Source organism: Mixophyes fleayi, chromosome 4 (assembly GCF_038048845.1).
Source record: "Mixophyes fleayi isolate aMixFle1 chromosome 4, aMixFle1.hap1, whole genome shotgun sequence".
Lineage (NCBI taxonomy): Eukaryota > Metazoa > Chordata > Amphibia > Anura > Limnodynastidae > Mixophyes > Mixophyes fleayi.
Genome location: NC_134405.1, coordinates 12,972,836 through 12,990,493, shown reverse-complemented (window position 1 = coordinate 12,990,493; position 17,658 = coordinate 12,972,836). Strand labels below are relative to the sequence as shown.

At 42.2% G+C, this 17,658-nt stretch overlaps 1 protein-coding gene across 1 annotated transcript in view; it reads right to left on the bottom strand.

Annotated features, from left to right (window-relative positions):
* Nucleotides 1-7,496, bottom strand: part of LOC142151059 (uncharacterized) — a 59,671-nt gene extending 52,175 nt beyond the window's left edge. Inside the window, 3 exon segments of the mRNA XM_075206351.1 lie at nt 635-729; nt 835-897; nt 7,404-7,496. Of these exon segments, the coding sequence (XP_075062452.1) occupies nt 635-729; nt 835-868 (129 nt within the window). The 5' untranslated portion in view covers nt 869-897; nt 7,404-7,496.
* Nucleotides 7,497-17,658: the final 10,162 nt, after the last annotated feature.

Genomic DNA, 17,658 nt, shown 5'->3' with positions numbered 1-17,658 from the left:
GTCCAGACAACTTGGGTTTAGGCGCAGTATGAATGGTGTTAGTGAAAAATCCTGGGACTTTTGTTGGGGTAATTCCCATGTCAGCCCTGGTTAGCCTGCAGTATGAATGGCGAGATGCGGGTTTTTCAACCCGGGTCTAACATAAAGCAGCTGATTGGGTGTCTGGGACGCTTGAGGATGACGTCATTGTTATAATGCTGCAGAAGAAGGAGAAGCTCTCATTAGCTGTATAAAACAGTAAATAAACGCAATAAAGCTCTGGGCTACACAATAGTGACTCGTCGGCCATGATTAAAGCAATGCTGTGAACAGTCACCTCCCACTTTGACCTCATCTTTGTGTGCAAAAAAACTAGTCCCCTTTAAATGACCTCAGTATTTTTCAGCCAATGAAAGCTCCTCTTGTGATGACTGACACTTACTGCCAGGGCAGATCCGTGTTCAGTATGAATGGGGTCGACCCGGGTAATTCCCGGGTCCAAGGTGCAGTGTGAACGGGGTCTCTGAGCGGGGATGCTCTGTGCCTCGCATAGACCCAGCTTGAAAAACCCGGGAAATTGCAGGGGCGGCAGAATGAAAGTGGTAATAGTGAAAAGTCACATTGTTATTCTGGCGAGACCCTCAGTTCCATCTACCTGATGGTCCTGCTGGATACTGTGATCTTCTGTACAATCCTGTGAATAAAGAGGATGGTGACATCTCTCTGGGGTATTTCTGTTACTGGATCCATCTGTAGGAGACACACAGTGACTGAGTACATTGTTTATAGATGATGATCAGATAATGTATCTTTCTAGTTGCTCTCCCTGTACAATAAATTAAAGTCACCTCTTACCAAGTAATGTAAGAGGCCGGTGATTCTCCATCATCACGTCCTTGTACAGACCCTTGTGTCCTTCTGCATGGAAAAATAAGACAGTAATATCCTAACACCTTATAGAAACCTGACAAATAATGATACAGTCATTAGGGCAATTTCATGAAAACATGGAGATAAAGTCTAAGGGGCATATTCAATTCGGGTTCCGGTCCGCTTTTGCCCGTTTTGCCCGTTATTGCTGGTATTACGGTACCGCAATAACGCAGATTTTCGTACGCAACCCTACGGGCTGTGAACAAAAATCCACGTTATTGCGGTAACGCGGATGACGTTCGCGGGCTGTTCCGGCGCGTTACCGCGGACCGGAACTTGAATTGAATATGCTCCTAAAAATTAAAAAAATCAACACAGATACAAGATTTTAACTTATTATTCAGTTGAAGTGCATATCAAGCAATGAAAATATATGCGTTTGATTAAATTAACACCAGTCTTCAATATAAGGGTTGATATAATGGAATTGAGGCGAATTAGCAGCCATAAATATCTCGCTTTGCATTATATGATCAGATAAAACATATAACAGGAAAAGTGATTCTGTTACCAAAAAAGGTACAAAAGTTTTATTATTCACTCAGATTTTGAGATATTACTTCAAAATTAAGTTTTATATTAAGGTTTCTAAATTCAAACTCATTTTTAAAAGAAGATGGCCCTAAGATTTTTTTCTTTGGCTTAAATTTGTAGTAACGTATTCACCTTATTTTAGTAACGGACTCACATTTTATATGATTGATATAGATTTTATTATTTTGGTTGCTTCCCCGAACAGGAAGTTGATCAAAAGAGGAAGTTCCACCATTTATAGACAGCTGACCTCAAAGTCAAACAGATAACTAAGATAGAACATAAGACGTTACAGGGAAAGACTAAAAGATCACAGGTACGTACGAAACAGTTAAATGACAGAATTTGTAAGAAATGCAAAGAGGATTATTTCCGCACCAGAGTCCTTTAATCCATTTTATATAACGTATAATAGACACAGAATGGCCCAAATAAGATGGTGGTGTCAAACTTGTAGTAGAATAATATTCTTACAAAAATCTGCTATTGAGGGTGCTGCTTTCTGTAATATAGATTCATAGTTTACTGGGAAAAAGGGAGAAAGAAATATTAACCAGGGAAGGAACACCTCACATGTGTAGTCAGTAGTAATTGTAATGAGGATTAGTATATTCCAAAATAATTTCTTAATGGTTTATAATGCTCATAGACATAAGATTAATCCCAGAAAACGGCATCAAATTGTTTCAGAGTTAGTTAGGAAAAAATGACATCCAACTGAAAACCCCGGTGGTCGTCCCTTCATCCCGAAGCTCTGAGACACCTCAAGTTCTGATAATCAGTGTTTCTGACAGACCTGATATTTCATGGCAAGTTCCAAGAATGAAAGACAAGATTATTATTCATAGCAGTAAAACCACCAAGGAATATCGTCAAAAGAAATATTTGATAATGGCTGTCTGTGAGGGATAGAAGCTGTTTCTTGACGAAAATGGAAAAATAATTAGTCTTTCAAAATGTGCTCCTTCAAACGGGCACTTAAAACCCACCTGTTCCTTAAAGCCTACCAAACAGCCACCTAACCCTCATCCACTCTTTTCGTTCTCCCTCTCTCCCCTGGCCACTCTCTTCTCTCCCCTGCTTCACTGGCTCCCTTTCGTGCCTGTTTTTGTTTCACCCTCCCTTAGGATGTAAGCTCTTATGAGCAGGGCCCCCCCTCCCCTCCTGTCTCCATACCGGTTATTCTGCTCTGTCTCCATATGTCTTCCTGGAGTTCCTGAAGCATTGGTACTTTGTGTTTATTGTTCTGTACCTTGTGGCGCCCAACAAATAAAGGATAATAATAATAATAATAATAATAATAATAATAATGATTTGCATCCTCCTCATGTGTTTCTTCTTAGTAAACTGCCTCAATTTGTTTATGTATATATTACATACTATTACTATATACTGTATATTAAAGAAACATTTCACAAACATTCCAGTGTATTTTAGTGAATTCTTGACTACTGTTGTTTGTGACCAAGAAAATGAACAATGTCTGCTTGGTGAATGCAGCACATGTACAAGCCTTTCATTGTTTAAACAGCATTACCCTATGCCGGGTATCTGGGCTCTTCAGATATCGGTTTCTACCCATGGGAAAATTGAGCAAAAATAAGAAAGAGGGTTCACTTTGTAAGTGCTACAGCTTGCTGCCATTACAGATACTTCATTTTGTGATCAAACATCTATTAAACATAAACAAAGTAAGATCTTTGAATAGTCAAAAGCTCCATCTTCAGCAGACAGAGTTATTGTAGAAATGGATTTTGAAAAAAATGAAACAACAACATGAAATTCAAAGTGCTCACTGGGCTAATGAACTAGTTCCCCTATTCACTGCATATGTCTGGAACGGTAAAGGGCAAGGATAAGGATTTACAATAACTAGTGATGACATTGAACAAAATATTCAGCTCACACTTATTTTAGCACCATTCTTGCCCACTTGAAAGAAGAAGAAAAACCAGACCTCAGATAGATCATGTGTTTCAGTGATGGTTCAGCATCAGTCTAAACAAAGGTTCCTGTCTTACACTATTACTGGTCTGAAGAGAAGAGACTGAGGTCACAGTTTCTTGGCTTTTCTTTGCCACAAGTCATGGAAGGATGTGGTTGATGGAATTGGTGGCACAAATAAAAGAGCTGTATGGAGGACATGCCTTGGAGGAACTGTAATTAACAGGGCCAAATAATTCTACCAAGTTGCCATAAAAAATTTCAACATGTTAAAATCCTATTTATCATCTCTAAAATAAATTTCAGTTTAGAAATGGAAACAGTCGGTATTACTTACTGTACGGCAGCTGCCTCTCCATTAGTGAAGTGGCGTGCTTGGCATATCTATGTGACTGAGGGGGAAGGAGCACTAACACGACACTCACAACAGAGCAATGGAGTTATGTCCTCAAGCTTATAGACTTTAGTCAACCTAAAGAGTCCCATTACTTTGGTTAGATACTTGGGTAAGCACTTGGACTATCTAAGGAAAAATTAGCTGTGTCTTCCTGCCTGCTCCTTTGTTACGTAATACTAAAGTAGTCTTCATGTGTATCTATTTGTCAAACCATGCATTTTGTGATATATTGTTGCTTTCCATACCCACTATGTACCCCCTCCCTTCCCTCCTTCAATTTTTTTGTCCTTCCCCTTCCCTTTCTTTTTCGGTAACCCTTAAAAATTCTTTGAAATCTAATAAAAATTTTAAAGTTAAAAACAAAAAAAATCATATTTATTAGTAGGGAACAGATTGATCGGTGCCGTGATGACTGAGATGGGAAGGAATATCTTCCCTGCCACAGACACATCAAACTCACTGTGTTAAGCCAGTAGGAGAATGTTTAATAGAATACAGACCGTATTCCTCATCACTAGCTGTGAAAATACACTAATTTCTGGACACTGTGATGAAACTATGGACGTACAAGGAGAAGAGAAAGAAAGGAAATTTGATAACAAGGTCCAGGTGATTTTGTTTTGATTGAGCATGAAGTGAAACGATCTGTCAGCAGATTTGTAGCTCAGGCGCTTGCAGTAAATGAGATTGAACTTGGACTCCTTAGAAAGAAAGATATTGGAGGAAGTGGGTTTATTTTCCACAAAGAGAGGTCAATCGTTTGGAGGATGAAAGTGCTGAAGTTGTTGCAACAACCCAATATTGATTACAGGAAATGTTATTATTTTTGTCCTCCTGGGCCAGAGGCTCAGTAAAACTAATTTCATGAACGATTAGGCCTTCATGATTACTCCATATTTTGCTTTGAATGTATCCATTTGAAATGTGAATTTACCATTTCTGTACACGCACTCGTAGTGCCATGTCTAATGAATGGTAGTTCCACTACAAGTTTTGACGGTAGGCTGATTTCCTAAGCAAAACTCATACAAAATAATACTTAAATTATTTTGATAGTATTTTACATGGGCTCTGTTTTGGACTATTGAACTATGATGATTTGCTCACATTAGTGGTGGAAAAAGTGTATGAATGGAGTTTTACTGTATAATGTCCCATTCCCAGCAGTCACCAGCTGGATGACCTTGTTGGTGTGTTCCAGGATCTTCTGGACATTGTTCCTGTTATATATCAGTGAGTGTGGTGGAGGCACCGTGATGGGGATGTGGGTCATGCTCAATTGTTTTTACATAGTACAAATAAAGAAAAAATACCAACCGCACTGGTTTATATATTATTTAGCTCAATATTACATTAGTTGGAACCTTTATCCTTAATTTCCTTATTTTATCTATATTCCATTAGTAAATGGTAGTGGTAGAAAGATGGAACTTATTCATAAAAATACCCTACAAAACATCTAATTAAATAGCCATGTGCAGTTTGGTTTTCTGTTTTCACAGTACCCTCGTCACTTCTGAACCACAGCCCTCAATGCCCATTGTTGTCACCTATAATTATGCCCTGTTCCCTAACACTCTGTGTCTGATATTAGTGTCTTTTAGGGAACATTGGGGAGGGGGTGACTCATTGGGAAATGGAATATAGCAGTCATAGTTATAAGGTTGGAGGTTCTGAGTAAACTGTGAGGTCTCTAGGAATGTCCAATACAAACAGCAGCTGCTCCTACACCTTCAGCATCAGCTCCCTGTGGTTATACCCCTGGGTTAGATACTGAGCAGGGTTATTACCAGGGCGGCCAGAATGTGTGTTCTTCTTCCCTTAAGTCAGTGGTACATGGCAGGGAATGACTGTAAATGAAACTCACTTTGTTTTTATTCCATTAAGAAGAGCAGTCTCAGGAGTATAAAGCTGTGCCTCTCCAGCTATAGGGGAACTATAAGTCCCAGCATGACCTGTTCATTCCCCAGTGTACTGCTGATCACTTCTGGCATGCTAGCTTCACCTGAACTACATCTCCCATTAACCTTCATGTTCTGATCAGGGTCTTCTTGTGGCTGTCTGTTACGTACCATTCTCGGCTCGCACACTGCACTTACTATTCCTCCTGCTTGATGGAGCATGTGGCTGCAGACAGCTCATCATCACATGGCACCGGCACCTACTGTGGTTGGCGTCTTCTAGCACAGGACCAGCGGCAGTACATCTTTTAAAAAAGAGACCACTTTGGTCTCTAAATCTCGCTATCATATACGGAAAAAATCTCCTTGAATTTTTTTGTACTTTACAAGTGCCGTCTGCTTTTTTTAATTTATATTATATTAATACTAAATATGTAGTGTTTGTAGGTGCTTGTATATATAAGCATGAGGGGGCACTACAGGGAGACGATTCATTACGGCGTTCACCTACACTCATAACAATCTCCCATATAATACAGTGTGTGGGAGCTGTCTTATTCCTCTTCAAATATCAGTAGACAGACCACTCTCCCCTATATAATAATAAAATATAATATGTATATAATACACAGTGTGTGCTGGGAGCTGTCTTATTCCTCTTCATATATCACTGTACAGACCTCTATCATCTATATAATAATAACATAATATAATATGGATATAATACACAGTGTGTGCTAGGAGATGTCTTATTCCTCCTCATATATCACTGTACAGACCCCTCTCCTCTATATAATAATAATAATAATAATAATAATAATAATAATAATATAATATGTATATAATACACAGTGTGTGCTGGGAGCTGTCTTATTCCTCCTCATATATCACTGTACAGACCCCTCTCCTCTATATAATAATAACATAATATAATATGGATATAATACAGTGTGTGCTGGGAGCTGTCTTATTCCTCTCATATATCACTGTACAGACCCCTCTCCTCTATATAATAATAACATAATATAATATGGATATAATACACAGTGTGTGCTGGGAGCTGTCTTATTCCTCCTCATATATCACTGTACAGACCCCTCTCCTCTATATAATAATATAATATGGATATAATACAGTGTGTGCTGGGAGCTGTCTTATTCCTCCTCATATATCACTGTACAGACCCCTCTCCTCTATATAATAATATAATATGGATATAATACACAGTGTGTGCTGGGAGCTGTCTTATTCCTCCTCATATATCACTGTACAGACCCCTCTCCTCTATATAATAATAACATAATATAATATGGATATAATACACAGTGTGTGCTGGGAGCTGTCTTATTCCTCCTCATGTATCACTATACAGACCCCTCTCCTCTATATAATAATAATATAATATAATATGGATATAATACACAGTGTGTGCTGGGAGCTGTCTTATTCCTCCTCATATATCACTGTACAGACCCCTCTCCTCTATATAATAATAACATAATATAATATGGATATAATACACAGTGTGTGCTGGGAGCTGTCTTATTCCTCCTCATGTATCACTATACAGACCCCTCTCCTCTATATAATAATAATATAATATAATATGGATATAATACACAGTGTGTGCTGGGAGCTGTCTTATTCCTCCTCATATATCACTGTAGAGACCCCTCTCCTCTATATAATAATATAATATGGATATAACACATTACCAGTGAAAGTGTCACGGTCTATGCCACATAAAGCTTCAGCAGGGAACTGTGACCACTTTCCGCAGCGTCATCTGATGTAAACCCATTGTAGTGTTAGGGAGACTACAACAAAATGGCCGCCGTTCAACTGAACTGAGGACACTAATAGAAATATAAGCTTTTACTCTATTGATGTAATTGTTTCAAGTCAGACATTGCTTCTACTAATTTGAAGAAATGAATCACTCGTGTCCAATTCTGTACTTTAATTGATGTCCTCACTTCAGATGATCGGCGGCCATTTTTCCATAGTCTCTATCTGGGACACCAAAGGTTCCAACGCTCCTTGCGGAGGGGGTGTGGCCACAGTCTCATTGCAGCCCTGCAGGTGCTGTCTGTATGTCCCAGCTGCAGATACAGTGAGATATTTGGGTACAGTGAGATATTTGGATGCAGTGAGATATTTGGGTACAGTGAGATATTTGGGTGCAGTGAGATATTTGGGTACAGTGAGATATTTGGGTGCAGTGAGATATTTGGATGCAGTGAGATATTTGGGTACAGTGAGATATTTGGGTACAGTGAGATATTTGGGTGCAGTGAGATATTTGGGTACAGTGAGATATTTGGATGCAGTGAGATATTTGGAGCTTATGATCTTAGTGACTGAAAGACACTTTCTATGTATGATCATCTGCAAACAGCCTTAATCTTATATGAAGTTGGATCCACACCTGAATTTTTTTATGGTTGGAGTTTTGCAGTAATATTTTACAATTCATTTTTTGTTCCCCTGCGCAGTGAGCGGATAGAGTATTTTGATGTGTGCACTTATTGGATCAGTACTGAATGAAGTTGTTCTTTAACAGATCTGTGCTAGTTTGCCGAAGAAGGTGAGCTATTATATGACGTTTTAAATTGTGATTAATTGTGTTTTATATTGTTTTAATAAATCTATGGTTTTAAATATAATTTGGTTGGTTGGTCTTAATTATAGTCAGGAAAATAAGCCGCCTTGTGTTAAGTTTGTTGAGGTAAAAAACTAACAGATGTCTTCATTATCATTTATTTATATAGTGCCGCTAATTCCGCAGCGCCGTACAGAGAACGCACTCACATCAGTCCCTGCCCCATTGGAGCTTACAGTCTAAATTTCATAACACACAGACAGAGAGAGAGACTAGGGTCAATTTGATAGCAGCCAATTACCTACTAGTATGACTGAAGAGGTGAGGGATTCTGGGAAAGTCATCATATGTTTATATAGCGCCACTAATTCTGAAGCGCTGTACGGAGAACTCACTCACATAAGTCCCTGCCCCAATACAGCTTACAGTCTAAATTCCCTAAAACACATGCAGACAGACTAGGGTTAATTTTGATAGTAGCCAATTAACATACTAGTATGTTTTTGGATTGTGGGAGGAAACCGGAGCGCCCAGAGGAAACCCACGCAAACAGGGGGCGAACATATAAACTCCACACAGATAAGACCATGGTTGGGAATTGAATTTATGACACCAGTGCTGTGAGGCAGAAGTGCTAACCACTAAGCCACCACGTTCCCTTCTCTAGCAGAATTTGAACAGTTGTCTAAGGAGCAGTCAGACCTGTCAGCTGGATGCTAGTTGAGTCCTGAGGGGGTGGTAAAGGGATACCTGTTGCTGGGAGTGACGGGAGAGATGTGCAGCTTCGGGTGAGGTTGGCTCCCACAATGGACCTGGAACTGTTCACCGTGAGCTCCAGCGTCTGATCACACATTCCTCAATGCAGAGAGGGCTGGAAATTGGGGTAAGGATCTGCAATAAGCTGCATCGCAGGTGGGAGGGAGGTCCGCTGAGGTCAGAGCATAACTGATCTGCAGTGAGGAGGGACGGCTTGGATAGAACGCTGAGTGACTGTAGAGCAGTGATGGTGGGCAGAGGCCGGGGTGATCTTAACTGTAGCCCAGTGTGGTTTGTTAAGCCCCGTTGTGCTTCCTAGAGTTGATCATGACAACGGATATGGCAGTTTAAAGTGGATGCTTTGTCCTGGTGAGAAACTGGTGGCGGAAGCAGGAGGCCCAACCAGACCCACCTGATGTGTCAGACATCAAGAAATGTGAGACCACCTATAGATGTAGATGTTCAGCAGTAGCATGGGTCAGGATGAGAAAGGTTGCTCACTGTTCTCTGCATGTTCGGTCTGAGTATTTGGGTGAACACTACAGGTCTGGATCTCAGATCATGTGCTCCTAGTGGGAGTACAGACAGCAGCACCAGGCCTTATTGAGCTGCTTGCTTCAGGGGCAGCCAATGCTGCAGGTTGTATCGCTGGGTAGGACACAGTCAGCCAGTTGATGTTAGGCTCAAAATTAACCAGATGTTAGACAGGATGAGTACCTGGTGAAATGGGCTCCATGAGTCGAGGGGAACCCAATGTCAGTGGATTAGCTGGCTCATTGAGGGGGGGGGGGGGATTGTTCCGTGAAGGCGCTAACTTGCACTACATACCCACTGTTTATTGAATTATTTCTTAGTGTGAAATGGAACTCAGACCTTCCATAATAAAACATCAGGTGGGGAGTTAGACACAACATTACTGTAAACCTAGTTTTATAGCATTAGAAAATACCACTACCTGACACTGACTTTGAATAATACAGCACCGCATGGATGGAGAACTGTGTGCAGAAAGTAAGAGTGACTGAATGAGGGAAGGGGACTGAAGGAGAAGAGTATTATAAGCCCAGGAGACCAGTGACAGACTGTGACCTGCTGTATGAGGAGCGGTGTAGCTGCAGCTTGTATCTACAGATCTCCCCAGCTAGAGGCAGGAGAAGGAGAGGGAAAGGGGAATGGAGAAGGAAAACAGTGAACAGAAATGTGAGCCAGGCTGAAGCACAGAGAAGACAATCACTGGTGCTGCTGATGGACTTGTTCTTAGTTGCAGGAACAGGAGTAATGATAAAACAGGAAGTGCACAGTTAGAGCAGACAGTGTGAGTCAGTCATCTACAGAAAACACACACAAGTGCTACCATCTGTCATTACACACTGGAACTTGCACAATGCAATAATAATTGTTACATGGGCGTTTCATTGTTTATAGCTGACCCAGCTGAAATTCAGCTTTATACAAAAACCTGATGATAAATGAGATGTAGGCAAAGGAGACAGGAGAGATCCAGCTGGCAGGAAAGGAAAGAGAGCAAAGTTAAGGTGGAGAGATGGAAGATGGGTTGTTGGAGGAAAATAATAATAGGGGGTGAATGGAGAGTTGGGGAGGGTGTTATTACTGGGTACAATGAGGAAGGGGAGTTATTGGAGGTAGCATTTACATGCAGCACTGCTGAGGGGAAGCATAGAATAGAAAGGTGGTAATGAATGGGCTGGAGAGGTATCAGTGATGGTTTGGGGCAGACAGCAGAATATGGTTGGTCAGCAGATGAGTGCAGGGGAACAGTGTGTGGAGGAACCACTGGGAAGAGAGGTGAAAACTGGGCTGGAGAAGTATGAAGATAAGTTAGTATCTTATAGTATACTGATTTATGTCATAATATATTATAGTTTATGCACACCTCTAAATATATATGAATGCCATGTTATTTCATCACAGCAAAAAGTAATAACCATTACTCTCTTCTAATTCTCCTGGATCTCTCTGCTGCATTTGATACTGTTGACCACACTCTCCTCATACAAACGCTACAATCCCTAGGTCTTGAAGGCACTGTCTTATCCTGGTTCTCATCCTACCTATCTAATTGCTCTTTCTGTGTTAATTTCTCTGGATCCACCTCTGCTCCGCTTCCTTTATCAGTTGGAGTACCACAAGGCTCAGTCCTAGCTCCTCTGCTATTCTCTATCTACACCACTTCTCTTGGAAAACTAATAAGCTCCTTTGGATTTCAGTATCATCTCTAAGCGGTTGCTACTCAAAGTTATCTATCCTCTCCTGATCTTTCACCATCTGTGGTGTCTCGCGTTACTGACTGTCTTTCTGCCATTTCATCTTGGATGTCTTCTCGCCAACTCAAACTCAATCTTTTAAAAACTGAATTAATAATATTCCCACCCAAAAACAGAAGCTTCCTGCCTGACATTTCTATTTCTGTTGATAACATGATCATAAATCTCACCCCGCAAGCTCGCTGCCTAGGTGTAATCCTTAACTCACAACTATCATTTATTCCCCAAATCGACTCTATATCTAAATCATGTTACATAGATCTAAAGAACATTTCCAGAATATACACATATCTCACACAAGACACTGCAAAAACCTTAATTCATGCACTCATCATCTCCCGCATCGACTATTGCAATTCCCTCCTTACTGGTCTTCCCAAAGTCAGACTTGAACCCCTACAATCTATTTTGCATGCAGCGGCTAGATTGATTTTCCTTGCAAACCATTCTTCCTCTGCTGAGCCACTCTGTCAGTCTCTACATTGGTTGCTTGTATTTCAACAACTCCAATATAAAATTATTCTAACATAGAAGGCCATCAACAAAATTGCACGACATACATCTCCTCACTTGTCTCAAAATATCTCCCAACTCAACACCTCCGTTCTGCACAAGATCTATGTCTCTCTTCCACCCTCATCACATTGTCCCATTCCCGGTTACAGGACTTTTTTCGGGCTGCACCCACTTTGTGGAATTCCCTCCCTCGCACAGTAATACTTTCCTCTAGTCTTGAAACCTTCAAGTGTTCTCTGAAAACCCACCTCTTCAGGCAAGCTTATGATATTCCTCAACCACCATCTTAATCTCCCTAGGTTACCCTATTACCACCCTCTACACAGCTAACACAAGACAACAACCCTCTGACCAACATTGCTGTGTGACTCATCACACAGTCCACTCAATACGTTTACCTTTGCATTCTAGCTGGTCCAGTGTGCAATATGATGTAGCAAATGCCTTTGTGTTTGAAACTCCCATTGTCCCAGATTGTAAGCTTGCGAGCAGGGTTCTCTTACCTCTCTGTCTGTATGTATTACCCAGTATTGTCTTATTAATGTTTGTTCCCAATTGTAAAGCGCTACAGAATTTGACTGGCGCTATATAAATAAATGTTGATGATGATGATGATTTCTATAGATCTATGTCAGACACTACACAGTCACTCTGCATTCATGTTTAATATATAGGAGACATTATTGCAATAAATTATTTACATGAAATCTGGAAACAGTACCATAATTTCTATATCAAGCTGAAAGAGAGGCATGTGCTATATACACTCAATGTTCCTGTATATAGGAAATGGTTACACATAGGATAGGGATTCTATTTGTAAAATAGACTTGTATTTTTTTGCACAATTAGCACTTAAAAAATAATTAAAAAGAGGAAAATTTAACTTTGTATTGATATCTCTCACAGTACACCGGTTTACACAGTAGTAAAGAATACATTCGGTGACTATGTGACAACCAGGAGCCATCCCTGTGTGTCAGGAAGATTGAGGAGGACCCAGATCCCCATCGCGGTGCCTCCACCTCACTCACTGATACATGACAGGATCAATGACCAGAAGATCCTGGGACTGACCAACAAGATCATCCAACTGGTGACTGGAGAGGTGACTGCTGGGAATGGGACATTATACAGTAACACCAGGGGATGTATTTGGATGATAACTGTATCACTGTGTGTGTCAATTTGCTATAAAATGTTAGTATATTACTGTCTATTTCTCCATTCAGGAATGGGAGAATTTAGAAGAAAACAAGGTTCTGTACAAGGATGTGATGATGGAGAATCACTGGCTCATTGTTACAATCTGGTGATTACCATAGCTGGTATTAGTGCCGGCCTTCCCAGGGCGCGGAGTCTAACGGCCCTCCAGGTCTTCTCCAAGAACCCCCGCAAGGCAGGATGGGTTTTGCTGCCAGAGAACCGCAGGTCGCGGCCCCCAGGTTAGCCTACCAACGTAAGGACAAGGATCTATGAGATGGACAGCAAGGTAACAGTAGCATACACGATGTAAGCGGTAATACACTGACTGTGATATCAGTGAGGTAATCGGGGTGTTAGGCAGGAAACTCTCCGCTACGCTTGTACCAGGGATATACGGTTGAGTAGTCAGGAAACAGGCCGGGTCGGTGCACGGAATAATCCAAGGGGAGGTACCAGGGAGTAGTCAATAGAGTAGTCAGGAAACTTGCCAGGTCGGTACACAGAGTAATCCAAACGGAGGTGCCAGGGAATAAACAATAGAGTAGTCAGGAAACTTGCCAGGTCGGTACACAGGGAAATCCAAATCCAGGAGACACAGAATTCACAGGGAAGGTTCACCCGGGAGACAGCCAGGCGCAGATAACTCGTTGCTCTGACACAGGTAGTGTCACTGACACAGTGTGCAACTACCAGCCTAGGCTGGCAGCACAAGGGTTAGTATGGTTAGGGGGGGGAGACCTCATGCTTTTTTTCCCTCAAATTCTAAGTTTTAACACTATAGAGTCTGTGGGTCCTGCGACATTGCAGCCGCCAGATCCGCATGCGTAGCAGGAGCTGACAGGAACGTATCCTGCAGCATCCTGGGTAGTAGAGAAGCCCTACACCCGATTCATCAGCGCACATTTCTTAAGATCTGTGCCTTGATAAAAATGAGTGAACACAAAGCCTACATGTATACGTTTAATACCAAAGGCAGGCTGCGCTCAGAATACATGCCATAATGAATCAGGCCCCTAGTGCTTATTTTGGATCCTTAAATGTGTAACTAGCTATCATGGGCAACGGACAGCGCTAATTAGTTCTTATTGGAGCAAGGTGATTTATTATGTATGGACCATGACCAGTACACGTGTTAAGAAAGGTCCATATAGAAACACCTGTTTGTTTGTTTTTAACGCTCTCCTATTCAGGAAGCTGGGAGAGCGAGTGTGTTTGTGAGGTACAGAAATTAAATTGTAAATGCCACTGGGACAGGGACTGATGTGACTGATGACATATTGTCTGTAATGCTCTGCTTAATATGCAGACACTATAATAATAATAATGTGCAATTTACATCATGCAAATTGAAAATATAATTATTTTTTTTTAAAAGTCATTTTTTTGACTTTCATTTTCAACTCAAACCTCAAGTTTATATTTTTGTGCTCCCCTCTCTCTTCTAAAACAGTAGGCCTAGGACTGGACTGCACAGGAGCTGGCCTATGTCAATAAGAGTTCATATTATGGTCTTCATCAAAATCATAGTAGTCAGTCCAGAATGGCTTAGTGTGTCGGGGGTGGGAGGGTAATGGGCAGGGGGGTTTTAGGGACCCCTTGTTCATCGTATAATGACTCTAGTTTGGTGGCCGGTTTGTCAGTGCTTGAGAATGAACTTTTGTTTGTCAACTCTAAAAAAAAGCTCAGTGTGGTTAAGAAGATCCTCTTTACAGTGCTATGGCTAGTTGTAATTAGGAGAAGGTGCTAACCTCTTCATTTGGCCTCCTTCTACTAACAGCAATCAGCCCAACACACAGAACTTTCTGGGTAGTGCGAGGTTGGTCTTGTGGACCGTTTAACCTTGACATGTCCTTAAAGAGTTGGGGGTATGGCAGGAAAACTCGTGCAGTGCAACTGAAAAAGAGGGAACGCTGTCCCCCCGCGTTAAAAATTGTGTTTGCGAAATTTTAGGGGAGTTTAATGCTGTCATGTATAACACAAAAAAAAAAGTTTGTTTTGCATACATTTCCATACATTAGATTGCATTACACATTGATAATATCTACATTACAGTACTTTCTTTTAGCATATTTTTTTATTGAACTATTTTTTACCATACAATCATCTATACCATGTCAAAACACATTATCATCATCATCATTTATTTATATAGCACCAGCAAATTCCGTAGCGCTTTACAATTGGGAACAAACATTAATAAAACAATACTGGGTAATACATACAAACAGAGAGGTAAGAGAACCCTGCTCACAAGTTTACAATCTATGGGACAATGGGACTGTGAAACACAAGGGCATGTGCTACATCATATTGCACACTGGACCAGCTAGAACGCAAGGGTAAAAGTAATGAGGGGGCTATGTGTGTACCAATGTTGGTCAGAGGGTTGTTGTCTTGTGTTAGCTGTGTAGAGGATGGTAATAGGGTAATCTAGGGAAATTAAGATGATGGTTGAGGAATATCATAAGGTTGTCTGAAGAGGTGGGTTTTCAGTGAACACTTGAAGGTTTGGAGACTAGAGGAAAGTCTTACTGTGCCAGGGATGGAATTCAACAAAGTGGGTGCAGCCCGAAAAAAAGTCATGTAACCGAGCATGGGAGGATGTGATGAGTGGAAGAGAGACGCAGATCTTGTGCAGAACGGAAGTGTCGAGTAGGGAGATATTTTGAGACAAGTGAGGAAATGTATGTCGGTGCAATTTTGTTGACGGCCTTGTATGTTAGTAGAAGAATTTTATATTGGAGTTGTCAGGGCCGGACTGGCCATCTGCCACTTCTGGCAAATGCCAGAAGGGCCGATGGCTGGATGGGCCGGCCCTACTCCTCCCGTCTTCATGGTGGCTGGTTCCTCCCCAAGAACCAGCCACCTCTGCTGCACGCTCCCCAGCTCCCTCCCCCGTTATGCTGTGCAGCCAGTTACACTGGTGAGTTTCCTGTTTTTTTGTTATGTTTTTTTTTACTGAAGAGGGGGTGGGGTGCCGCGATTTTCGGGGGGGGGTCAAGAGTGTGGAAGAGCCATGGGGTGCTGGGAAAGGGGGTGAGATAGCCAGGGGGTGCTGGGAGAGGGGGTGAGAGCCAGGGGGTGCTGGGAGAGGGGGTGAGAGCCAGGGGGTGCTGGGAGAGGGGGTGAGAGCCAGGGGCTGCTGGGAGAGGGGGTGAGAGCCAGGGGCTGCTGGGAGAGGGGGTGAGAGAGCTGAAGGGGGTGCTGGGAAAGGGGGTGAGAGAGCTGAAGGGGGTGCTGGGAAAGGGGGTGAGAGCCGAAGGGGGTGCTGGGAGAGGGGGTGAGAGAGCCGAAGGGGGTGCTGGGAGAGGGGGTGAGAGAGCCGAAGGGGGTGCTGGGAAAGGGGGTGAGAGAGCCAAAGGGGAAGGGGGTGCTGGGAGAGGGGGTGAGAGAGCCAAAGAGGAAGGGGGTTCTGGGAGAGAGGGTGAGAGAGCCAAAGGGGAAGGGGGTGCTGGGAGAGGGGGTGGGAGATCCAAAGGGGAAGGGGGTGCTGGGAGAGGGGGTGAGAGAGCCAAAGGGGAAGGGGGTTATGGGAGAGGTGGCGAGAGAGCCGAAGGTGGTGCTGGGAAAGGGGGTGAGAGAGCCAAAGGGAGAGGGGGTGATAGCCAGGGGGTGCTGGGAGAGGGTGTGAGAGAGCCAAAGGGGGTGCTGGGAAAGGGGGTGAGAGAGCCAAAGGGGAAGGGGGCGCTGGGAGAGGGGGTGAGAGAGCCAAAGGGGAAGGGGGCGCTGGGAGAGGGGGTGAGAGAGCCAGGGTGGTAGCGGGTGCAGGAAGACGTGTGAGAGAGCCAGGGGAGTAGGTGGTATAGGAAGATGTGTGAGAGCCAGCGGAGAAGGTGGTGCAGGGGGTTAAGTGAGAGGGACAAAGGAGAAGATGGTGCAGGGGCATAGGTTAAAGAAAGTGTAAAGGGAGAGACATCTTAAGAATGGGAATGTCAGGGATGCAGCCATCATAAAACACAAGTAGTAATGAAGAATGGAAATGCACAGAGGGGACAAGTGTTAAAAAAAAAAAATCAAGCCTTCATACTCCATTCACTTATATTTTCTATAACCCCACTCCTAAATTTCTGCTTGGACCACTGCCCTCTATTCCTGCTCCCGACTGCCTGTGTGAGCTGACAGCTGCTGATCCCTCCTCGCCCAGTAGGAGAACAGAACACAGGATGCCATAATCAGGTAAGTTCATTTATTTTCTCGTGTGCAATATGTTTTTAACCATCCTTTCTTGAACTGGGGACACTACAGCGTATCCAATAATGTTTAACACTATGTATTGTTCATTATTGCGCTGTAATGTTTTTGCATATTTATCTGTACAGAGATTTTTAATTAAGAGAAAAAAACATTGTTTGTCATAAATTTTATCTGTAATTGTGTCAATATATCTATTTTTGTTTGCATTGTAAATGATGTATTAAGCTGCTCTTGGAACTCACACTCAGTATCTGATATGCTGTACCAATTTTTATTTGTGAATGAGTTTTTGTCTGAGCTTTACTAATGATTTGGGGGCACTACTATGGCATAATGTTATTTGGGGTCACTATTGTGGCACAATATGATTTGGAGGCACTGTTGTGACATAATATGATTTGTGGGCACTAC